The 27,287-nt window shown below is 35.2% G+C and overlaps 2 protein-coding genes across 2 annotated transcripts; both read right to left on the bottom strand.

Moving 5' to 3' along the window:
- Window positions 1–31: 31 nt before the first annotated feature.
- LOC145555945 (uncharacterized) lies at window positions 32–7,785 on the bottom strand. The gene is made up of 7 exons (XM_081617651.1): window positions 7,367–7,785; window positions 5,841–5,935; window positions 5,121–5,238; window positions 4,897–5,015; window positions 2,612–2,789; window positions 2,362–2,505; window positions 32–514 (listed from the first exon to the last, which is right to left on the bottom strand). Exons 1-7 carry the CDS (start codon window positions 7,634–7,636, stop codon window positions 224–226), a joined length of 1,215 nt encoding a protein of 404 aa, XP_081473777.1. The 5' UTR covers window positions 7,637–7,785; the 3' UTR covers window positions 32–223.
- A 14,797-nt stretch (window positions 7,786–22,582) lies between these two features.
- On the bottom strand, window positions 22,583–25,878 carry LOC145641778 (early nodulin-like protein 17). Its single transcript, XM_081692729.1, has 2 exons — window positions 25,598–25,878; window positions 22,583–23,172 (listed from the first exon to the last, which is right to left on the bottom strand). Exons 1-2 carry the CDS (start codon window positions 25,764–25,766, stop codon window positions 22,835–22,837), a joined length of 507 nt encoding a protein of 168 aa, XP_081548855.1. The 5' UTR covers window positions 25,767–25,878; the 3' UTR covers window positions 22,583–22,834.
- Window positions 25,879–27,287: the final 1,409 nt, after the last annotated feature.

The following is a 27,287-nucleotide window of genomic DNA, read 5'->3' as shown; positions in this document are numbered from 1 at the left end:
CACTATGAAAGATTTGCTGAAGAATGTGAAATACTGAACCTGAAATTCTTGCATAAAGACTTGTAAATAATGCCTGGCTGAATTTCTCTATTAATTTATAAAAATGTATTGATTATTCCTAAAGCCATAGTTGGTCAAATCTCCAAAGGTACAGCATAAACCCTTAAGATATAGTTCTATATAACTAAAAGACGAAATAAAGCTATACAACATTTATCAAAGATTATATTTTTGTCTCAAAAATGTAAGTTGAAGATACGGCCAAACCTTCAGCATCGAATGTGCGTACCAATCTCTGCCTTTTATCAGGAGACTCAAGCCAACAAAACTCAAGATGAAATGACTTTAGTTCAGCCACACTCTTCGCTATATCAGTAGGGCATCCCATATACATACCTCCAGGCAACAAAGTTAACTGGAAACCTTTGTCAAACTTTATCAGGTTGTCCTGCATCGTGCCCGTCCATTGAACATTAGCAGTGACATCACTTCCTTTGACAGTTGAACTTATCTCCTGTATATTTGTGACCCAAAAAGAGGATTATTAGGAACCACACAAAGATCACTTAAAATATCAAGTCATGTCAACCGCAACATGAACTTCAACGATCCGAAAAATTGAAAGGCTACGATAGCAGTTTATGTAAGTATCTAATAGTATGAGAAAACACAAAGATAATACTAGTATAAGACTACGCATACATTACTCTAAGGCACTGATGAAGCTTAAGCAAATTGGATGCTTAATCTAAAATACAGAAATATTACAGTGGATGGAGCTACAAAAGTTGTTTTTGTCACCGCCAAACTAATAGAGTTATTGAAGGTACGTAACTAGGGCATTTCGAGATGTCTTCTATTCTTTATTTACACACGTAAGATAGCTATTTTCATTAATCCCTAATACTTACCTCCGTTTTTTTTAGTTGACAAGTATATCTTTCTTTTAGGAAGTTTAATTTTAGTTGACATGTTTCCTTTTTAGGTAAGTTTTATACCTTACTTTTTTAGTGTACCCCACTTGCTTTACCATTCTCTTTCATTATCTCTCCTCTCCTTAATATATGTGCCTAAATTGAACGCGTCAACTAAATAGAAACGAAGTCATTTACTAATATTCCACCTACTTTTTCAAAAATAAACATGTGATATAGCTCTACACTAGATTTTTTCTAGGATGCTAATCTAGAGTTGTTGCTTTAGTTGGACTTTGTGTAAAACATTAGTACTCATAGTTCTGACAATTTCAAAATAAACAATTTCATCCTGTATGCATGCAAGCAGTCTACCAAATATGTCAGCTCTGACAAGGCATCCAAAAACAGCATCTTGCACACAATAAATATAGTTGCTGTTAAACTACCCCATTCTGGTGCCTAACCTTTCTCACAAAACCACCAAGATATAAACCTAACCTTTCATGCAGCACATTTATAACACCAAAATTTCCCAGTTTATATGGTGCAAATGTTCACTCCCACTACAGTGTCACACTGTCACCATTCTTAATCAACCTTTAGCATTCATCATTTGTGAGGCCAGTAATATTATATCTTATTTGCCCAGCCTTCATAATTGCACATTATATCCATTTAACCATCGCTGCATTTGACACCACCTACGTGATAGTTCTGAAAATAAATAGGAAGACTCGTGGACAAAATCCTGCACATTGTCCCACAAGACTCTCAGTCTTGACAGTGTGTACACAAGACTATGCATCAGACCCCCAACAAACAGACCCTTGATATGCACTCTTTCACAATAGCAGCTGTTAATTTATACAATAATGAGCTACTTAATTCTCAATGTCCAGTAATTTAACTTTTGCATTCACTGATGAGCCATAATTTTTTATAATGAATTGTCACCATCATTTTAATAAATTATAGTATTCCCTCTATCCGAAATTTTCCTGGTTACTTTTTTGTGATGCACATACTTGACCAAAAATATTATAAATCATGCATTAGTAAAAATTAAACAAAGTTGATATGTGGAAATATAAATTATAATGACCTTTAAACAAAATTTCACATGTTAATGTCTTTTCATATATATTGACAAAAAAAACATGGCCAAAGTTTCAGTTTTGCAACTGAGACATCACTTGTAAGAAAATAACAAATGATATAGGAGTATAAAATTTTATTTTTCACATCTTTTCAAAAGCACATAGTTAATTTTTATATAAGCAAGGGGACTGTATATGCAAGCATTATGTCAATCTAAACCACATGAAGTCATAAAATAAACAGATGTACTCTGCTTCAAGCATAGTAGTATAGTACTCTATGAAGCATTTGGTCAAACACTAAAATAGCATCCAAAATTGATAATCTGTTGAGGGAAGTGTCATACCTGGATCAACAGACCATTTTCATCAATTTCTAGTGAAGCAACTGTATCATGCTCAGCCATTGTTGCACCATACACACCACTGCGTTTGGTGACTGAACTACCCTTCCATCGACCAAGAAAAGGTAAAAGCCTGTTACTGTTATCCTACGAAATCCAAAAGGATCAGCTAAATAGTTACATTCCTTGGCTTCTTACATTTACTTAATAATCAATTCAAGTAATTATACAAGGGTTTTTGGTTGGTGAATACCTCTAAGGAAGGGGGTGCATCAACAATGCTTCCTCTCTCTTCAAGAAATATAAGAAGCATTTCTAGAATTCCTTTTGGGTCCATGATATGGAATGCTCTAGCTCGCATATCTTTATTGATAGAATAAAGGCAATTCTCACAGACAATAGATGGCCGCGAAGAGGGCAGCTTCAAGTTTCTGTGAAATAAAAAATATTGCTTTAAAACCTGGTGAGTTAACTCAAAGATATTGACAAAAGTTAATAGAAGGATGACACTTTAAACTTTAAAGCGTAGATGTAAAGTCACACTATCATTTCCAAGTTCCTAACGTGGACTCAATGCCTTACATATCAGAAAATGCATGATCTGTTATCTGTACTATGTAAGATTTTAATATCTCCTGCATGTTTTACCCTATTTGTCTATACTAGTATACATTCAAAAAGGTCCAAGTGAACCATCAATTTACATCAAAGAAAACAATGATGGACATTTTTTCATGGTTTGTCTTTATGTTGATCATCTTATCTACACTGAAAATGTATGAAATTTATTAATAATTTCAAAGAATATATGATGCAAGAATTTGAAAAGACAGACTTAGGCCTCATGAAATACTTTCTCGGAATTCAAGTAACGCAAACCAAGGGAGAAATTTTTATTAAATCAAGAAAAATATACAATGGATCTCCTCAAGAAATTTCATATGGAGAATTGCTAAACTGTGAATACTCCTATGGCATTGAATGAAAAATTAAGTCAAGATTATGGAGCTAAAAAGGTCGATGTTAATATATACAGAAGTTTGGTAGGCTCTTTACTATACTTAACCCATTCAAGACCTACCTGACATAGCTCAAGCAATGAATATGGTATCAAAATTTATGAATAATCCTAGCAAAACACATTTTGCTGCCGCGAAAAGGATAATATGTTATCTTCAAGGCACCAAGAAAATAGGCATAATAAGATACCGAACTAAAGAGTGTGATAAATTGATTGGATACACAGATAGTGGCTCTGTAGATGATCGTAAGAGTACATCAACTTACATATTCTGCACAAAAATAATATCATGGAATTCAAGGAAACAACAAAGTAAAGCATTGTACTCAACAGAAGCTGAATACATGTCCACTAAAGCAGCATGTGAAGCGGTTTGGTTAAGAAGAATTTTAAAAGATTTGGAAAAAAATGCAAGAAAGTTCAACATATATTGCGACAATATGTCGGCAATTGCAATGACAAAAAATCCAGTGTTCCATGGTAGAAGCAAACACGTTATGATTCGACATCATTTTATACGTGACTTAGTCCATGAAGGAGAAATAAAGCTTAAGTTATATTAAGATTTCCTTATGTTATAAAGAACTTGTTAGGTGATCAATTACATCACACCCTAGAGAGCCAACAAATTAGGACTCATTGTTTATTCAAGTTGTTCTTTCTCCATTATATGAAGAAGCTTCCGAATCCCCCACCTGTGGACGTTGGTCAAATTTGACCAAACAACATAAATCCTTATGTTTTCTTTGTTTTCTTTATCGTTTTTCTCGTTCTAAATTTTCATTGACTTGTTTAGCATTAATCAAACATAATGCCCCCCGACATCCCAACAACTATTTATCACAATTAGCAAAGCAAGTGGCAACTAGATGCCATAACTACAATAATTATTTGACAAACATGGTTGATTATGGCTCCCTCCTAAAAGGTGAATGCATTAGATGTTGGGCAAAGTCTAATATGAAGAGGAAGAAAGACAAACTCATGTCCCTACTATAGAACCAAGGGCAATCACGGTAGGACTTATATTGTTAAGATTAATGTGGCCAAAATTGGAGATATATTGCTTCCTTAGGTCTCGAAAGGAAAGATTTATAAATTGTTTCAAATAGATTGGTAGAAATATATATACCATGTTGAGTAGGGTGTGAGAGGGAAAGAGGTTTAAGTAGCAACTGCTACATACAAAATAAAAAGAAAGAGTATATTAAAGAACTCAAACTTAGGCAGAGTCTACTTGGAAGGAACTTTAAAACCTTCAGATTAATATTGTACTTCATATGCAATCTGCAGTTCTATTCGTGTGCTAGGAAATATCAAACAAACATCGAAAAGGGAAATATATCTCTACTTGTTTTCAAACGATTGTGTCACTGACACTGTGTTATTTGCCTATTATATAGATGATTTCACCTTTAAAAAATCCCATATTCCTAGAACATATCTTATTAAACAAGCCATCTTATAATGCTTGATTAAAATATAGGAGAAACTGCCTTAGAAAAGAGACCACCTACTTGGGAGATTCTTCACCGGTGTCATCTTCCCCAAGAACCCCCTGTCTTAACACTGTTTCTAACATACCAGCAGTCTGGTATCTTAGGGCAAATGCCCTCTCATTTGGAAAGAAGCCAATCTGTAAATGAAACAGGTTTTACATCAAATTCAAAAGACAAAAATCACTAAATGTAAGGTTTACTCCAGAATTTGAAAACCATCTGCCATGTATTGAAAGAAAAACCTGTTGATACTTGTCCACAGTAAACATGTTGCTTTCTTTGATTTTGTACTCTGCCCACTCTGTCTCCTCCTCATCACCAGAAATGGATGTGCTTGATACAGGCTGTTTTATGTACAACCTGAAAGCAGTTCATGATTGTCACGAAAGGCAGAGAGGGCAGCCACAAGGCCCACAAAATAATGGATTCACTGATCATAATATCATACTACAAAACATAACTTCAATATAGTGATTGCAACTCATAAATTTTTATCACTAGCCAAAATTATTGAGAACATTATACTAGCACCTCTAAAGAGAAAACCCCTTATATCTATTAAAACTTTCTTATGATCCGAAACCTAGGGGTGTCTATTAGGCATTCAGTTTGAATTTGGCCTATATCCAACCCAGTCCAAACTAAAATTTGAGTCCAATCCGATCCAAATTTTCCCAAAATCCAACAAGATTCAATCCGAATCAGATTTCAGTAGTTAGGATCCAATCTGAAATCCAAATTAAAATAAACTACCATGTTTTGTCAAGCCAAACGACCCTTGTATGCAATAAAGACATCATAAATCATCAATGCACTAACTAACTCGAACACGAATTTTGATATAGATCATATATCAGCAATAAGTATATTATGTAAAAGTAAACAATGCAAGGATTGTTGTGAAACATCATGGACTCATCTATCCAAGCCATGATGAGGGAGCAAAGGAGAAGTTAACATACGTCTGAATGAGGCTAATGAGCTCATCTTCACCATAAGAGCCAGCAGAGAGCCGAGTAGTCACTTTATGCAGAAGCTTTCCATTAGCATCAAATTGCTGCCAACATCAAATATACTGCTTATAAATGCATCAAAAAAAAAGTATTGTGCTGGTTAGCATCAAGAGTTGTATATTAAAAAGATAACAGAAAAGAAAGTATGTGACAGTGGTTAGCTAACTAGATATATTCACTCATTTATAATGAAATAGGTGAAATTCCCCAAGTGCTTAATGCTGAGATAGTACTATTTTTTTGTTCCAAGAACAGTTTGCAGATTAACCAGCCAAAAACATATGAACCTCTAATAGGAAGGTTTACACTACCTTCTATGGAATCTAACAACAAAATCAGCATAAGTATAGCATATTCAGACATAGTTTTTTGCGGTACTTTCCTATACACAATGTAAAAGTTCTTCAGTCATCTAAAACCAATTCTTCCAAAAACCATCTAGATACTAGACCTCGTCCAATATAAATCCTAGTAGACATCAGCAGAAAAGCCTTTGAATCTTGTGTAGCTAGACCATTTAAGCAAGCCAACCGTAGCAGGACACTCAATGACTAATGTTGTATGCCACCAGAAACAAAAGTTCACTACACAAACATATTGTATCTTACTTATCTGCTTCAAGTCAAAAGCCTATCATGCATCTTGAGCCAATCATGAAACAATCTCAAGGAACATTCTTGTACCCATTAGCCTCAACCTTTTTTCAAGCAGAAAAAAGCATAAATGTTGCTTATTATGCTTAATATGTATCTCCTATCATCTCCGGGAAAAACACTTGAAATTAGAACTTCCAGGCATCAATCATATTTGAAATATTGTTAGGTTTGTAACTATAAAATCTAGGTTGGTTTATATTCTCAGCTTTATGATTTGGTTCAAGCTCATTCCAGCAGCAGCAGATGCAGGGCAAATAATCACAACAGGTTGAGCTCAGGCAACTTGGTGATCAGACAACCTTGTCCACCTCAACAAGAGGTTGTTGTTAGATAGTTTGTTATGATATTCCAATTTTGTTAGAAAGTTGTCAGGGTGTAATAAGCTTAGCTCCTTTCAACTTCTGTATTTCTATACACTAGTATATGTTAGCTGTAAATAATGAAAAATGAGAATTCATAAATTTTTTTTTTACAATGTTGTTTGATTAGTCCAATGTATATTTATACAAGATCAATTTCTGAATTTTTTTTTTTTTCAACTTATAGACTGTTACAGATATTAATGGTAAAATACATGTCTCAAAAGTAGCAAAATACAAAGTAAATTCATACACAGTGCAGAGTACTTAATAGTGAAGATGCACAAATTCACAATTCCACACCAAAAAATCATGTAAAATCAAAATCATCAAAAAAAAAAAAAAAAAAAAGCTTCAATCCCAGAAATACTCTACCACTAAAAAAGAAACCCAGAAATTATAAACAAAAACCATGAAGAAAAAAAAAAGGGATTAAAATTGAAATGAAGAAGATACCCACATAGAAAGAACCAGCCCAACTTCCGAGATTAATTTGAACAAAACGATGAAGATTGTCGATACCCAATGAATCCTCATCTGCTATCTCCAAGTCTGGGACAGAAGTTGGGGTTGTAGTTGCTTTAATTGAATATTTGGGATGATTTTTGATGCTGTAAAATGTTGGAATTGTGCGGAAGTTTGAAGATGGAAGAAAAATTGGTTGATATTTGTTGTGAGAAAGAAGTTTTGGGGTAAATGGAGAGGAAATTGAACAAGAAAAGGATGCCATAGTAGTAGCTAGTAGGAGAGACTGGAGTTATCCTTTAGAGTTGGCTTATCCAAGAGTAGACATTATTCTGCTATAGTGCTATGGAGTAACAGATTAACGGATAGAGAAAAGTTTTCAATTTCTTTTGAGCAAGTGTAGCGCAAATTAGAACGTACACGAGGGTGTAAAACTTACTCCTAAAGCTTTATTTGAACACCCCGTCTAATGTGCGGCTTAGACCTGGCAAATGGGTCGTTCAGATCGAATACCGTCAGATAAGTTTCGGATCCAGTTAATTCAGGTGGGTTATTAAGGGTTTTCGGTTATGATTCCGGTCAAATACCGGGTCGATTTCAGGTCGGGTTAATGTCAAGTCGGATCATTTCAAGTCATACTATTTAATCAAGCTCAAATCAACAATTGGAGTTATTTATGACACCAGGCATGTTTAATTCAATTACAGAGTAATTTTAGTTCGAGATATTCGGATATCGGGTTTGTTCGGGTCAATTAGAGTATCGAGTCTGTTCAGGTCAAACACTTCGGGTGAAATTCGGATCGGGTCAGTTCAGACGTCGTGTCAAGATCGGGTCAACTGCATTTTCGGGTTGGGTATGGGTCGGGTCGGGCCAATTTCGAATTTCGAGTCATTTTCGGGTTGATTTTTTGGGTCATGGGTTAGGTCATCAGCTTGGCTCCGGATTGCTAGGTTCGATCTAGTGTGGTTGGCCACATCATGTAACCACTTATAAAAGAACAAAATAACCCTAATAACACTGATTGAGTAACCCTATAACACTAACAAAGTAACCCCTTTAAAAGTGATCAAGTAAATCATATTATAGTAACGAGGTAACCTCACATATAAGAATTAGTGTTACTTGAAATCGAGCCGGTTTTGATCTGAATTTTTTTTAATACAAATCCGATTAACTTGAAGTTAACTTTGATATCGATTTTACCCCGATAATTTACAATCCAAACACAACTTGGTATCAACTCATTCTTTATCTAAACAATATAATATGATAATTCAATATATGAATTGGATCTTACACGAAATGAAATAAAACCATTTACACCCAAATAAAACCTCATTTTACCCAACTTAATACTATTCAAGCCCGATTAAACCCGACACAAAACTTATTAGGCAATTATTTATTGACTTATTGACTATAGTAGAGAACAAAGGAGGACTTATAATATTTAGTATAAAACTAGTTATTGGCCTGGACGATGCTCCGGATCACTATAAATTTGTAAGATTGATCAGAATTAAATTTAGAAGTTTGGTGCTCAACAATATTTATAAATAAATAAAAATGTAATAATAAATTTTAGATTAATGGGGGGTTAGTTTTTATTCATTTTACTTTACATTATAAAATAATAACTTTATAAAAATATTATTGTACTTCGTGGTATTGAATCTAGTAAATTAGCATCGAAAAAATCAATGACAATTAATGTGAGATTAATGTCTTAAAAAATTAAATTATAGAATACTATGCAATTACTTAGGAGTTATATTCTATGAAAAAATTAAATACGTACAATTGAAGATTATGCATATGAAGAGCTTTAGGATGATGAATAATGACACATAAGACCAAGTGACACATAGCGCACATATATTTGAGAAATTCTCAATAGTAGCCCCCTGTTTTTGCTTATTTCTAATGGTTCTTTTTATTATCTTTGGTAGCCCTAAACTTTCATTATTTTACATACAACCGTGACCTTAAATCCTTAATGATGATATTTCCGTCAATTCTAACTTACTATTCAACTAAGGTTAAATTATTCCAAAAAAATGTTAACTATTTATATTTTTAAAAAAAATTATTAACAAAATAAAATACCCATTCCCCAACCAACCCTTGACCTCCATTGACAAGCGTCCCAGGAACCACCTACAGACCAGAATCTCGCTACATACCAGAATCTCGCTGGTCATCGTCAACCAACATCCCCAATCCCTCCGTCCACCTTCGACTAACAACGCCTCCTGCCGGCAATCCAAATCAGACCCCACAATGTTTCCCCTAACCCCGACCCTTTTTCTCTCCCCAAACCCCAAACCCGGCCCCAACCCAGACCCTAATGGCGTGGCTAGGCACTTTACCTGGCTACGCCACTAGTCGTTGTTGCGACTAGGCAGGGTGCTCAATCAATCTGCTACAACGGTCAGACTAGCAAGGGCAGCAAGTCGGCAAATTTAAGGGAGGGGTAAGGGGGCTGATGTTGCCGTGGTCGGGCTTCGACACAGCTGCATTAGTTAGCTATTGCATTAAGCCATTAATTGGTCGCGATTGTGGCTAGGCTTTGGCCTGGCTACGGCGAGTGTCGGCGGCTGCCTGTTGTGGTATATTTAGGGATAGATAGAAGATAGGGGTAGTAGTTGGCTTGTTGTCGTGGGGTTTTAGGGTTGGGTGGTGGCAGGCTTGCAGCCACGAAAGAAGGGAAGCTAAGGAAAGAGATGTAGGAGATTATAGGTACTAATTGCGGAATTAACATGAATCATATTCATATAACACCAAACCAAGGATCTCATTCATAACACATAAAGAAGTAATAATTATACCTTTGAAGCGTGATTCCACCGGTGATCGAGCAAGAACTAGGGAGATAAAGAACCTCAAGTGTGATTCCTCTACTTGGTCCACGGGCACAGATTAAGACCTCCACTAATGCTAGTTAGTCGCGAGAGAACTCTTCAATCGACCTTCTACGGAGATGAACGAACAACGAACTAGCCAAGAACCACCGCGCAACACCACGAGGACCACTAGGGTGGCCGGCCGTGGGTAAGAGGGGAAAGAGAGGGTCGTGAGTTTGAGAGGGGAGAGGGCTTTGGATGTTGGTTGCTTAGATTCACAATTCACTGTATGTTAATTGTGACTTAATTAATCAACCCTAGGCATGACTATTATTTATAGATCATATCTCTAAATAATAGTCCAAGTCAAAGCCCAATTCCTAATCCCACTCAAACTACACTTAGCCCAATCATACTTATGACTAATTAAATGCTCATGAGGCCCATTAATGGGCCTCTAACTTGCTTAACCCATTACCCTTGTGTGTGACCTTATAGGATCCATTCTAAAGGGCTTTGGACTATTTGACTAGCCCAAAGATCATCTCTCATAGTCTAGCAACAGAGGATGACGCCCCAATAGAATGAACTTATTATCTCCATAATAGTGATCCTTGATATATCTAGTAATTGCACTTATCGAAGACACAATTCCTTCAATCTCCCACTTGTCTGAGACAAGTGCGGAATATTCAAATTCCTTAAGTCATTTTGTGTCGATTTGATAATATGATTGCATCTTATGTAATCATTATTAATCTACAAATCATTTCCTGAAATCTGAGTTAGAATTACAAAACAAATGGTTACTATGTAACACATCTAAGCACGGCCATGCATTTTCTGAATTCTCCCTCTTCAAGAGGCCAAAATAAGACACACTCCTAATTAAATAGGAAGACTCTATCCAATCTTGTGGCAACCAAAGCTCCCACTCAACTTCTGAAATAACCAGGACACACCCTTTATAATCTCCAGTTACGGGCAAACGTTTGAATGTACCACAGTTATATCATCCATTGAATGAGATCAATGTTCCACTCATGTCAAAGGAATCCACTAATATATCCGGAAGCTCTATACTTGAACTTCAAAGTAGGTCTATAGTTCGATCATGCATCATTCATGCATATCCATGTGATTGACCGAGCATCACTACGCTCCTATAGCCCATGAAACTGCGCTATCCAATCAATCTTAACATGCTAGTCCAAATCGAAATCATTTATGTCCAGTTTAATGACTTCGAACTAGGAACTTAAATAATGTATGAATTTTGTTCACCTGTGGGGTTTCATTCAAAAGGTCATCAACCTAGTGAGCCCATCAATTCATAATTATTTTGGACATTTTATTTAATATTAAAACCACAATTAAATAAGAGAAATAATAGAATTTCTGATTAAACATAATTCTGCAAATGAATGTATTACATATGTAACTTATTTTTCTCAAAAACAAATAACAACTTCTAATTACATCATTCTCTTCAATCCAGTTGCACTAGTATGCTTCTCATGCTTAGGCAATGGAAGGGGTTTAGTAAGCGGATCAGCAATGTTCTCATCCGTATGAATTTTGCTCATCTTGACACCTCCTCTGTCAACGATCTCTCGAATGAGGTGAAACTTCCTCTCTACATGTTTGGATTTGAAATGTGACCTAGCTTCCTTTGATTGAGCAATGGCGCCATTATTGTCACAGTATACCTCGATTCCCTTTTGAGCACTTGGTACGATCTCCAGCTCAGTTAGGAACTTCTTTATCCAAACTGCTTCCTTAGCTGCTTCAACAGTAGTAAATACTCTAATTATGTCGTAGATTCTGCGACAGTGCTTTGCTTCGAACTCTTCCAGCTCACTGCTCCTCCATTCAGACAGAAAATGTATCCAGATTGAGATCTGAAGTCATCCCTGTCTGTTTGGAAACTCGCATCCGTATAACCTTTGACAACCAACTCATCTTCGCCACCATACACTAGAAACATTCCTTTCGTCCTTCTCAAGTACTTAAGGATGTTCTTGGCAGCTGTCCAGTGTGCTTCACCTGGGTTTGCTTGAAACCTGCTGCACATGCTTAGAGCATATGCAACATCTGGCCTTGTACAAATCATGGCATACATAATCGATCCTATTGCAGAAGCATAAGGAATGATAGCCATACGTCTCATCTCATCTGGCATAACCGGGCATTGAGATTTACTGAGCGTAATGCCATGGGACATGGGGAGAAAACCTCTCTTGGAGTTTGTCATCTCAAACCTGTCAAGAACCTTATCAATATAAGTCTCTTGACTTAGTCCAATCATCCTTCGAGACCTGTCTCTATGGATCTTGATTCCCAAAATGTACTCGGCGTCACCTAAGTCTTTCATGGAAAAACAACTCTTTAACCATTCCTTGACTAACTCAAGCATTGGTATGTCATTTCCCATGAGTAGTATGTCATCCACATACAAGACTAAGAAAACTACGCTGCTCCCACTAGACTTCTTGTATACACAAGGTTCCTCTTCACTTTTGATAAAATCAAACCTTTTGATCGCTTCATCAAAACGATGATTCCAACTCCTGGATGCCTGCTTCAATCCATAAATGGATTTCTCAAGCTTGCATACCTTTCTAGGATTTTCTGGATCTTCAAAACCCTCAGGTTGTGTCATGTACACTTCCTCCGTCAAGAACCCATTCAAGAAGGCGGTTTTGACATCCATCTGCCAAATTTCGTAATCGAAAAATGCAGCAATCGCTAGAAGAATCCAAATGGACTTAAGCATTGCTACTGGGGAAAAGGTTTCATCATAGTCAATACCATGAATCTGTCTGTACCCTTTTGCAACCAGTCTTGCTTTATAGATGTAGGCATTTCCATCCTTGTCTGTTTTAATCTTGTAGACCCATTTGCAACCAATGGGTTTTACCCCATTAGGCAAGTCTACTAGGGTCCACACTTTATTTTCAGACATCGATTCCATTTCGGATTTCATGGCCTCAAGCCATTTATCTGAGTTGGGGCTCACCAAAGCTTGCTTGTAGGTTGTGGGTTCCTCATTCTCCAATAAGAAGATTTCAGAATCCTCAGTTAACAGAACCTCAACAAACTGTTTGTTTCTGATTCTGGCAGACCTACGTGGGGTAGGAGCAACAGTAGAAATTTTCTCTCCAACTCTTTGAAGATTTTCGCATGAATTAGATTCAAGTGGGACGATAGGAGTCTCACTAGTGGAATTAGCTTGCTCCGCATGATTAATCGTCTCATGCGCCCTCGCCTCTGACGTGGTGTTATCCACATCCATTTGTTGCTCGTCTCGAATTTCTTCGAGAACCACTTTACTCCCACTTGGCTTTCTAGAAAGGAATTCCTTTTCTAGAAAGACACCATTGCGAGCAACAAACACTTTGTTATCTTCGCGATTGTAGAAGTAAAACCCTCTTGTTTCTTTAGGATAACCCACGAAGAAACATTTGTCTGATTTAGGGTGTAGTTTATCGCTTTGTAAACGTTTTACATAGGCTTCACATCCCCAAATCTTGAGATAAGACAAATTTGGAACTCTTCCATTCCATAACTCATATGGTGTCTTCTCAACTGCTTTGGACGGGCTTCTGTTTAGTACTCTGGAAGCTGCCTCTAATGCATATCCCTAAAATGATATGTGAAGATCAGTAAAGCTCATCATGGACCGAACCATATCTAGTAGAGTCCTATTTCTCCTTTCTGACACACCATTTAACTGAGGTGTCCCTGGAGGGGTTAATTGTGAAAGTATTCCACAATTAATCAGATGTTCATCAAATTCTTGGGTCAAATATTCGCCACCACGATCAGATCGTTATGCCTTAATTGTTTTCCCAAGTTGGTTTTGTACTTCATTCTGGAATTCTTTGAACTTTTCAAAGGCTTCCGACTTGTTCTTCATTAAGTAAATGTAACCAAATCTACTAAAATCATCAGTGAAAGTAATGAAGTAGCTAAACCCACCCCTAGCTTTTGAACTCATTGGTCCACACACATCTGTATGTATGAGTCCCAAAAGGTCACTAGCTCTTTCACCTATACCCGTAAAGGGTGACTTAGTCATTTTCCCAAGCAAGCATGACTCACAATTTTCAAATGATTCATAATCAAAAGAAGAGAGAAGTCCATCCTTATGTAATTTCTGGACGCGCTTTTGGTTAATATGACCAAGCCTACAATGCCATAGGTAAGTTAGGTTTGAACCATCTGTTTTCTACTTTTTATGATCTATATTGTAGACATGAGTTGCATATTCTAAGATATACAAGCCATTGATTAACTTAGTATTAGCATATAACATATTTTCTTTCAAAATAAAACAACGCTTGTCTCTTATTTCAAATGAAAAACCTTCAGTATCTAAAACTGGAACTGAAATAATGTTTTTAGTAATGCTAGGTACGTAATAACAGTTATTAAGTACTAAAATAAGTCCAGAAGGAAGTCTCAAATGGTAACTCCCAATAGCAAGTGCAGCAACTTTTGCTCCATTTCCTACTCGAAGTGTTGTTTCCCCTGGATCTAGCTTCCTACTTCCTTTCAAGCCCTGCACGTCATTAACGATATGAGCACCACATCCGGTATCGAATACCCAAGTGGAATATGAAGTAAGATTAATCTCTACAACAAAAACATCAAGTAACTCCTTACCTTCTGTTTTCACTGGTGTGTAATGGGGACACCCTGGTGTATAGACTTGCCATCCACCACAAAAAAAGCATTGGCATTCTCTCCTTATCAGGAACTCTTCAGCATGGTTAAGTAAGATGTTGATCAAATTTGCTGATGATCCCTCATCATTATGAGAAAGTCTTACTATATCAAAACCATCATGGAGCGAGAACAAGATAATGTCACGCGCGGAGTCATCGTCGATCGGTTTCCCAAGGATATCCATTTGATTGATTAAATCAATCAATTCATTGACATGGTTCCTCACTGACTGACCAGGTAAGAGTTTCTTTGCCATTATCTTACCATGAACTTTGTAAGTCTCATACCTTAAACTGTTAGCCCAGGAATAGTAAATCTGAGGGATCGAGTTAACGATCTCTCTTACATTAGGATCGTTGACACCTCCACTACCCAATGCCCCCATGCCACCTCTACAGATAGCACAAAGACATTGATGCAAGTTGGTCACTTCATACCGATTGAATCTATTATACCAACAGTTTGGAATAGATTCCAGTATTAGGTTCCTGACCCTCTGTGCATCCGAAACTAATTTCGCATGCCTTTCAGGATTTTGACCTAGAGCACACTTGTTCCCAATGGGTACATACAGACGAGCTTCAAGCTTGTGGCTTGTGAGAACATTTCTCAATTCGTCCTCCCATTCCCTGTAGTTTATGAGATTTAGCCTTAAATTGAGTTTCATTGGTAAATCTGTGTTGTCATATAAGTTATTCATCTACAAACAAAAACAAAACGAGGCAAAATTCAATAATTATGTTTAATAAATTTAAAGTACCATAATCAATTTAAAATTTATTGGTAGCTTTAAAGCATTTTATTCAATTTTAAATGATCCCCATTGAATAAAATGATTCCAAGATCCTTTATTTGTGCAATAATTAACCAGAGTGAGGCCCTGCCATCAACTATTACATTTTCAAGGTGAGTAAACTCTTTACTGATTACAACTCTTGTAATTCTTGGTTGAATAATTAACCATCACATGTTTAATTATTACCCTTAGCTTCAAGGTTCTAAACGCTTTAGGTAACCTTGTTGAATATAACCAATTAAAAGTGTAGAATGAGGTCCTACCCCCACTTCCCCAAGATATATTATGACACTCTGCTGAGGGCCGACCTATCATAAACGATCGAAGGTTTCGTCGGGTTTTTAATTGGAAAAGCTGCATCAATATTACTGGGATCTAGATTTATTATGTTGTGATTATTTAGTGAACTCTAGCGCATCATCAAGCAACATAAATAAACCTAAACATGCATAATCTACTAATGCATAAATAAAACATGACATAGTATGGCCCCTTAATCCTAAGAAAACTAATAAAGCAAAAATGCTCCCACTTGAACCTTCATGGATCTCATCCATCTTGCTCCTTTGGGCCTTCACTTCATTGGCTTTTGGATCAACTGCAACCTGTAATACTATTCTATTCTATCTACTACTTAAATAAAATAAAATAAATTACAAAAATACTTAACGGCACGTAGACCGTATTTAGATTGCAAAAATACATCACGATGCGCAGATCGTATTTAGAATCTATGGGCCATACTAGTCTATATATAGCAATAAACAATATCATATATTATAAAGTTCCATATAATAAATCACTCATCATGCTTTCCTAAACTACAACATCGAATGTTCACAATAAAGGAAACATGGCTTCTAAATATCTCATATTATAATTAATTACTGTAATTAGATAATATCATATATTATTCATGACCAATCATAAAATATCATATATTTTAATTTAGGTATGAGATAGAATAAAATCTTATTTGAATTATGGAAGATAAATCATATTTATTTTCCATGATTATCCTAATTAATTTAGGAAATTCTATCCTAATTACTAACCAATCATATATTTTAAATCAATTATTATCCATAAAAAATTATGGGATAATCACATTATTTAATCAATCATTATCCAAATAGAATCTTTTGCTCCATAATTATCCAAACTTAACAAAATTAACAACTTTAATCTTGTTAATTATCTTTTCAAAATTAAAACTTATCTTTTTAAAATTTGAAAATCTGATTTTATCCAAAATAAAATAAAATAAATTTTTTTTTTTGAAAAAGTTGTCGCCAGCCACGATGGCCGTACACCGCAAGGTGTACGCTGCTGTGCAGCGGCGCAGGGCAGCAGCAGCAGTGCCGCGCTGCAGGTGCATGGTGCTATTGTTGCTGCTGTTCTGACCCGTGCTGCTGCCCCTCCCTCCGGACCACCAGCAGCGGCAGCCGCCGTGGCAGCGCCACCCAGCCGCGGTTGCTGCTGCTGAAATTATTATTATTTTTTTTTTCAATTAAATAAAACAAAACAGATTTTGTAAAATTAAATTAAACTTTATGTGGTCCAATTAATTCCAAAACTAAATCATATTCAATTTTGAAATTAGGGTTCTTGATGAAATTAATCCCCAATTTAATTTAATACTTAAATTAAATAATTTGATCATGAAAATTCATAATTTTAACATGTAATCAAATAGATTAAATTCTTTAAACATATTACAATCGAAATAAATCAAAATTAAACACAAAATTTCACAAATTAGGGTTTAAATTTTCGAAATTTTCGAAAATTAGGGTTCTTGGGGTTCGAAATTTTCGAAGCTATTAGGGCGAAAATTCGGATCAATTCAAGGTTAATATGGAGCAAATTAAACACCTTTAATGATTCTATATTGTTAAATCACATTTAAAATAACAATTGACCCATAATTAAATTATTCTCCCCCCTAATTGAATTAAAATTGTGGATTATCAAAGAATTATTACTCAATATATGTAATTGCAAGAGGCTAACTGATACCACTGTAGGAGATTATAGGTACTAATTGCGGAATTAACATGAATCATATTCATATAGCACCAAACCAAGGATCTCATGCATAACACATAAAGAAGTAAGAATTATACCTTTGAAGCGTGATTCCACCGGTGATCGAGCAAGAACTAGGGAGATAAAGAACCTCAAGTGTGATTCCTCTACTTGGTCCACGGGCACAGATTAAGACCTCCACTAATGCTAGTTAGTCGCGAGAGAACTCTTCAATCGACCTTCTACGGAGATGAACGAACAACGAACTAGCCAAGAACCACCGCGCAACACCACGAGGACCACTAGGGTGGCCGGCCGTGGGTAAGAGGGGAGAGAGAGGGCCGTGAGTTTGAGAGGGGAGAGGGCTTTGGATGTTGGTTGCTTAGATTCACAATTCACTGTATGTTAATTGTGACTTAATTAATCAACCCTAGGCATGACTATTATTTATAGATCATATCTCTAAATAATAGTCCAAGTCAAAGCCCAATTCTTAATCCCACTCAAACTACACTTAGCCCAATCATACTTATGACTAATTAAATGCTCATGAGGCCCATTAATGGGCCTCTAACTTGCTTAACCCATTACCCTTGTGTGTGACCTTATAGGATCCATTCTAAAGGGCTTTGGACTATTTGACTAGCCCAAAGATCATCTCTCATAGTCTAGCAACAGAGGATGACGCCCCAATAGAATGAACTTATTATCTCCATAATAGTGATCCTTGATATATCTAGTAATTGCACTTATCGAAGACACAATTCCTTCAAGAGAATGGTTGAATAGAGACAAAAAAAAAAGTTGACCATGGTTAAAGTTAATGGTTAGTTAACGGTTTTAGGCTTAATAAGGTTACATATGTATTTTTTAATAGTAGAGGGCTACCAAAGATAATCGAAAAAAAAATATCTACCATTGCTGACAAGCTAAAGTCGTATCACCTAATAAAAGTAATTCCTAAAACCGCTAACTAAAATAGATAGGGAAGTAGGGTTGAATTCACAGGGAAACGAGTCTTTTTATTCCTAATTAATTAATATAATCTAGATTATAGAGTAACAAATTATTATTATCGAAGGGAAACTAAACTACTAAGAGTAAAAGTGAAAAAGAATAAAAGTAGGAGGAGAAACAATGAATAAAAGACCTAGGGCATAGGTTCACCAATAAACAATATTCCAGGGTAAAACATAATAGTCAATCATCAATGCATCAATTAATCAGATCATAAAGGGCTTTCGCTACGTATTACATACAATCACATAATTAATCTACCAGTATTAAATCTCATCTCTCGAATCTCGACTTAACCATTTATAAATTAACCTGCCTATTGAAACTAGACCTAAATATCAATTCTCTTCTCTCGAATCTCGAATCAATATTGTCAAACTCATGCATAAAAGATCAGGCCTAATCTAGTCACAGAGCATTAAATCAATCAATAGGAAATTAACCTAGAATTGACAATCAACAACAATAAATTACCCCTTCATATTATTTATGGATCCCCATAAACCCTAGAAATAATAAAACTACTCACACATAATTAAATATAAACTAAACAAAGCAATTAAAGGAGACATGATAAGGATCAAAGCAAAGAAAATAAGTAATAAAGGAGAGAAGAAATAATACTAAAAGAAAGATATATTAAATTGCATAAATTAAGAGTTTAGAAAGAGAAATAAGAGAAAAAGTAATACTAAGAGTTTAATTAAGAGGAGAGAGAGAGAAGTTAGAGAGGGAAAGAGAAAAGAAAGCTAAGTAAAACTAAAGAAAAAGATAACTAAAACTAATAAAAGAACAAAAACTAAAAAACTAAAAACTAACCTCCTAACTACCTATGTACTCCAATCCTTTAATAACAAGGAAAAAGAGTTTTAGATAAACTCCACTTTCTCATCCCAAGTATGACGGCTTGCAACCCCGATTAGATACGTAGCACTATAATAGGCCCAAATCAAACAACAAAAATGACTTAATAAACAACTTGCAGCACACTAGCCCATCGGTAATTAGGCCACTGATTGGGCCCGTTCAGGGAGCTGGGCTGCTTTGTTTCTTGGATTTGTATCTTCGACTTTTCTTGGTTCGTTAATTCATAATTGTAATTTGGAGTTTTGGACGTTTCTCTTCTCTAATTGAGCCATTAATCATCGAACTCAGTTTCTCTAATCTGGTCTTGGGCTTTAAATATTCGGTCATAAAATACAATGGGACTCCAATGCTTTGTAGTGGCTCAAAAAGCTAGAGAATTGCCATAATTATGCAAATTCCTGCAAAATAATATCATCTCCACAAAAACACTAGAAAACGTATATTAATAATAAAAATAGCTCCGTAGAGCTCAAATAAGCACAAATATGACCGTGAGACGAGGGATAAATATATATATATAATAGACTTATCAATTGCAAATAAGCAAAATCAGGGGGCTACCATTGAGAATTTCCCTATATATATATTTTTTGAACAAATAATTCATATTTAATTGTTAGTAAAAGATGTAAATTATAAAATAGTGTAAGCGGGATTGGCAAGAGTGAAAGTTAATACTTCCTCCGTTAACAATTATTTGCAATAAAGGGGTCAGCGCGGACTCCTAGGCAAAACTTCAAAAACATGATTATTGAAAGTTAATTATGGACATCAAATTAACTATTAATCAAATCAGAAAAAAAAAAAGCTATTACAATTTAAACAGAATTTCCCAGAACCACCACCACACGATACCCAGAACCCACTAACTACCACCCACGCCACCCAGAAGTCACCGGAATCCACCCAATAACCACTGAAATTCACCCCACAACCACGAAATCCACCCAACAACCACGAAAACCATCCAAGAACCACTGAAATCCACCCACGAACCACGAATTCTATCTAAGAACCGCCGAAATCCACGAACTAAGAAATCCACCCAACAACCGCGAAAACCACCCAAGAACCACCGAAATCCACCCAACAATCACCGAAAATCACCCACGAACCACAAAATCCACCTAAGAACCACCGAAATCCATGAACCACGAACTACGAAAATCGCCCAACAACCACCAAAATTCACCCACGAACCACCCCCACAAACCTGCAAATCCACCAACAAGCCACCAAATCCAACCACAAATCAAGAAAACCACCCAAGAATAACCACATCTGAAACCCACTATTAGGATGGATTGAAATTTGAAGAGAGATAAGAAATTAAGAAGATGAAATAAGAGATGAAGGAGGAGAGAGAAAGATGAACTGAGAGATGAAGGAGGAGAGAGAGAAAAAAAAATAGATTAAGGTTATAATATTTTGTAATTATGTGTAGTATACTAGTATTAAGTGCAAATAATTTTTAAATGAGGGTATTTTGGTCATTTTAACAGAAAAAATTACTAAAATAGGAAAGAAATAAGTTTATTGCAAATAAAAGTTAACACCCTTTATTTGGCAAATGTTGCAAATAACTGTTAACGAAGGTAGTAAAATACTTGTGTAGGTAGGGTCGTGGGGCTTGTAGGATAGAGAAATAATAAAATATATAAGAACATGTTGCAATTGTCTTAGACAAACCTAAAATGAAAATGTGACAATTATTACGAAATAGAGGGGGTATAACTTTATTGCCAATATTAAAAATCAAGCATTACTAAAGTATGAATTTCTTGTACTCTTCATCCCGAAACTGAAATGATTTGAACTAAAATTGAGCTAATAATAAAAAAAAATATGACTTAAGATCTAATCGAAATCGAAATGTCATGATTCAAGGTCTATTAAATCCATTTTGACCCAAAAAACCTGGTTAGATTATTTGATCTCACTCGAACTCGATATGCCTTAACCTAAATTTGACTTTACTCAAATTCGATTTGTATCCGATTATACTCGGACCCAACTTTTACCCGAATCTAATCTAGCTCAAGCAACTTGATTTGGCCTGCCGAATATGAGAAGACGAGTAAAAGGTTGGATAATTCTAATCAGGGCGGTTTCAAGGGTGGAGGAAAAGGGGCGCTTTTCAAGAGTTGGGGAAGGGAGGGGGGTTGTTTTACGAGGTGAGAAAGGGAATGGGGCGGTTTTCAAGATTTAGGAAAGAGAAAGGTGTTTTATGAGGCAGGGAAGGGGATGGGGGAGGTTTTCGGGGAAGGAAGGGGGGTTGTTTTATGAGGTGGGGATGGGAATATGGCGGTTTTCAGGAGTTGGGGAAAGGAGGGGGTTCTTTTACGGGGTGGGGAAGAGAATGGGAGCAGTTTTCAATGTGAGGAAAGATTGGCCTGTCGTTTTCAAGGTGGAGGAAAAGAAGGGAAGTTTTATTGGGGGAAGGATAAGGAGGGTTTTTTTTTTTTTTTTTTTTTTTTTTTTTTTTTTTTTTTTGTAATTTTTGGATCAACTACAGCTTCCACGTGCTAGATAACCTATTATAATAGGTTATTGACTTTTGTTGACCAGTTGAGACTTTTAGAAGAAAACACATCTCAAAGTTAGGATTATTCCACAATAGTAAAAAAACTAGGGTTAATTCAAAAGAAATCTGACTTTTATGTCCATACATTGAAGTCATACAATGCTATTAATTGATACGGAATTATTAGATCCTCCATTAGCTAAGGGGGACCATGCGGCAAGATTTATCAATGACAACCGCAAAATTCCCGGGCACCAACCGTTTAGTTTCCAATTACCTTAATATATGCAGTTGATTGCTCCAATTTTACTTAATCGGTGTCATACTATATTCTTGTTGTTTGAATAATTATGAATATATGTAAATGGTGACACACCATGATCATTAATAAAAATAAACAAATACAAAGTCAACATGTAAAATTTCTCATAAAGATAATGTAATCAAACTGCCTTGGGCAATTTTCTTAATTTCACAAACAAATTCGGTTTCAATAAATCAAGAAATACAGCAATCTTCCAAACACTAACAGAAAGGCTAAATGGAAATGAGATTTAAGATATTATAAAGAAAAAAAAAATCTTTAGTTTGATCAAATAAGTTATCTTCTACGAGTAAACGCACGACATTTGGCAACATGATATGATCATATGATTAACCCATGACCCGGAGGAAGGAATCCCAAACAGCACCAATGGCAAATACTAGAGGCAAAACAAAGTGGGATCTGTAAGACATCCTTGGAGCATCACTCTTAACGGGGGCTGCTTTAGGCGGTGGAGGGGGCTTCTCGATTCTGACAGACAACTTCATGCCACCAAAACAGAATCCTTTTCCACTGACGAAGTAGCGGTGTCTGGTTACATTAAGTGGAACCACATCCCTTCCAGCTCCTGTAGTCCAGTTTGCCATAGGGTGATCGGTGTTGCAGTTTTCATAGTTAGTCTTGTTCACCTCAAGGACATCCATCTGGTTCCGGTCATACACAAAAACTAAATAGTGGAAAGAAGAAACAAGTTAATGACAGCTTTTACACCCTAATGCACTAAGTGACACAAAAACAAGGAAAACAGGGAAATGAAACTCAAAACAGTCGGGTTATAAGGAGTGGAACCACCACATAATTAACAAGCTATGTTAAGACAAAAAAGGCAAAACCATAATCATATTTTTTTGTTTCAAAAATCCATAGTCTGACTTGCCATCAAGTATTATAAACAATTATATACTCGTATATGGGTTTAAGGTAAATAATAATGATAGATACAGTACATATAATGATAATAAACTAAATTAGAAATGACTGCTATAAATTTGACGAATAATTTAGATCATACAAAAACTCCAAACAATATATTGGGAGATTCACAATTTAAAAAGATTCTAAAGTACTATATTTTTATCATTGTTTGATATGCATTATACTCCATAATACTTTTTGTTGAGAGTTGGAATTAAAAATGTAAAGAAAGAAAGTAAGAGGTATGAACTTCAAAGGAAAAAGTTTCAAAAAGTATGAGGACTTGAAAAATGATGATATGCAGCCTCGGTCCTTATACCAATATACCTCAAAAAACACTCAAATGACTTTGTAGGTCCCTGCTAAATCACTAAAGCTATATAGTTTCACAAGAGCCTCGATAACTCGACCCCCCTTATAAACTTATTAGGATTTACTTAGAGAGGATTACTTTTAAACATAAAGAAAGCCATCTACAATATTAGAGGATACATAAAAGAGGAGAGCTTGATCATCATCTAAAGAAGAAGTTTATATGAGATTCCTCAAGTTCTCGACTTTCCAAGTCATCAAAACGGAAACCAGCCTCCAGGATTTAATACATCAAAGAGATAAAAATAAGAAGTTAAGGCATTTCAGATATCTCACATGGGAGACAAGATCCAGCATATGTGATCAGCTTTGATTCAAATAATTAGTATTAAACTTCTTATTCTGATAACCTCAGTGGAATTTAAAAATTAGATAGATGACTTGGATATGAAGACGATTAGGTTCTCAGTCAAAGAGATTTTACAATCCATTATAAAATAAGTTAAAACATTTTAAAATAACTAAGTTTGTAAAAATCTGTCTGCTACACTAGTCTTGAATGTGAATCTTTCTGAGTTCAGATATCAGTTTTCTTATACTTCATTAACACAAATCAGGACCACGCCACAGAAATTGGCAATACATATTGATTATTACAGGCTGTATTTTCTAACCCACACAATGCTCCCACCAAATCCTCATCTGCTCAATAATAATACTTTTGGCATAAGATTATTAGCTACCTTAAGACCATTAGATATTGTGGCTTTTGACAGATCATAAGACCTCGGCAACACGGTTTGCCTGTATTGTATCTCTCTTCCATCAACTTTAACTCCAATTAAGCGCGTGTAATTTGGATGATCAAGCAGATCAGCTATATGTCTATTCTGGTATTGTCTCTTTAAGGTGAATCTCACTGCTGAAAAATTTGAACTCCCAAACTCCTTACCACAGAAGTGACATATCCTAATATCAGCTAGCAATCTAGCATGAAACAATTCGTCTAGTGTAGCTAATCTAGCTACGTTTTCTTCTTAAATCTCCCACTCCCTAATCTCAAAAAAAAAAGAAAAAAAAAAGGCAATGGCTCATTTCCACAACTAGCAACCTCAAAGGCCCATCCAATATTGCTACATTTACCCATTGCATAATCTCGCAAACAAATTGTCAATGGCTCATTTCTACAACTAGCAGCCTCAAAGGCACATCCGATATTGCTAATTTGCTACATTTACCCATTGCATAATCTACCCACATGAAACAAACATCGAAACAAATTAAACTTTCACCCATTGCATAATCTACCCACATAAGAATGGGTAATCTACTCACTAGTGTACATTAAATTGTGCCTTAAGACAATGTAGCACTTTGTCAAAAAAAAAAAAAAAAAGACAATGTAGCATATCATGGACATTAATTATATGATTAATCGTACAAAACCAATTTAATTACTAATCCCACATGAAAATGACTTGTAATCAAACATTGTTAACTTTGACCATCATTAGTCATAGTCTCATAGATATCAAAACTAAAAATTACTACGAAACAAGAATCTTAAAATTTCATGTTTTGTTCACAGAACTCCAAATGCCACTTAAATTATTTTGACACCCAACACTAATTAACCCAAAAATCCATTCATTTAACTAAACTATTAAAAGGGTATTCATCGATTTTGCTAAAATTAGAAATTTCTTTCAAATTCAAATAAATAAATAACAACCAAATATGAAACTTGAAAAAAGCAACATAATTAAGATCTAAACAACAAAAACACTGAAATGAACACAAAATAAGATCCAAACAACAGATCTAAACACAAAAAAGTAGAGAGAGAAAGAGGAGAGAGAAATTACATAGCCAATCTCCAAGGTAAAAGTGCTTATCACTAGCCCAAACAGTGTAATTAACATTGGAAGTCCAACCCTTATTTCCTCCAACAATGTAACGTTTAGCAAATACATGAGGCACCATAACCATCACCAAGGCGCATGTTAGCGCCATTGCTACAAAGCTTGACTTCATTGAACTTGTTTGTTTTTCTCTCTCTAAATTTTGAATTTTTTTTTTTATGAACTTTTTTTTTTTATTTTGAGCTGGTGATTAAGCTGGTACTAGAAACTGGTTCTGCTAAATATATGGGTTCCAGATAATTTTGGTGGGGTTATAAATAATCAATGGTACTTGTATTATTTTTATACTTTTTATTTTTATTATTTTTATATATTGTTGTTTTTATTTTTTGGATTTGAAAGAGCGAAATCTAGAGTGACAGGTTGGAAAGTTATGTTGAAGATATCTAACTCCCACATGGGGTAGATAATTTGTATGTTTGTTTATTTTTATATGGTTGTAATTTTGAATTAATTAATAAGAGTATGAATTTGATTTAAGAGAATAAATGAAAGTGAAAGGAGTGTGAGTTAGCTGTTGTGGTGCCCCTTGTGGGCGGTGACCGGCGGTGGCCGATGGTCGGCAGGTGGTTGTGTGATGGGGAGAGATGTGGGAGGAGATTATTTAGAGATAGTGTTAATCTCTTAGTGTTGTCGTTTTAAAAAAATTATATTTATGTTCTCATTTGAAATCTTATAACTATTTATAGTTTGAGTAGATATTGTAAATTATTTCTAGTATATAAAGGTTTAAAGAAAATGTTCTAGTCTGGAAATTGAGTTTAGAATATTTCACTTAAATCATTGAATTGAATATTTTATGAGAGAGGGAAATTAGGAGCTGAACTGAACTGAAATAAACTGAACTGGAATTGTAAATGTGAACAGGCCCTTAGTTGTACGATTGTTTTATTTTTTGGGTACATATGGACCTAGAGTTCCATTACGACAATTTGTTTATGCCCTTAAAATATCTAATTGTTTTGAAAGTATGTTAACTAAATTATTATTATCCTTATAAGTTAATAAAATTATGAAGCATACTATACACATTATATTGATTTGATTAAATTCAATTATAGTATTATGTACCTACTTGAAGTTAGATTATTAGAATGAATGTAAATTGAATATGATGTGCGGACCTGAAGTTCCTTATATTAATGAAGAGTATTCACACACATAGACTTAAAGTTCCTAGCTTGAACATGTAAAGGGCTCAAAACCCTTAAGGATAATACAAAGAAATGTGCATGATCTACAAAGCTAAAGCATGTTGTTTAGATATCCACTACATACTAACGTGATTCTATAAATTATTTCTAGTATATAAAGGTTTAAAGAAAATGTTCTAGTCTGGAAATTGAATTGAGAATGTTTCACTTAAATCAATATTAAGCTGAGTTTAATTTAATTAAAATGGTATAGCACAAAATTTTTGATTCAGGGTCTGTTCACATTTACTGAACTGAGCTGAGCTAATTTGAACTGAACTGAACTGAACTGAGCTGAACTGAATATTTTATGAGAGAGGAAAATTAGGAGCTGAACTGAACTGAACTGATTGGAGCTGAACTAAACTGAATTGAACTGGAATTGTAAATGTGAACATGCCCTTAGTTGTACAATTGTTTTATTTTTTGAGTTTGGTTTA

Source organism: Chenopodium album, chromosome 8 (genome assembly GCF_948465745.1).
Source record: "Chenopodium album chromosome 8, dcCheAlbu1.1, whole genome shotgun sequence".
Classification (NCBI taxonomy): domain Eukaryota; kingdom Viridiplantae; phylum Streptophyta; class Magnoliopsida; order Caryophyllales; family Amaranthaceae; genus Chenopodium; species Chenopodium album.
Note: the sequence above shows the minus strand (reverse complement) of the source record. Positions and strands in the feature narration are given on the sequence as shown.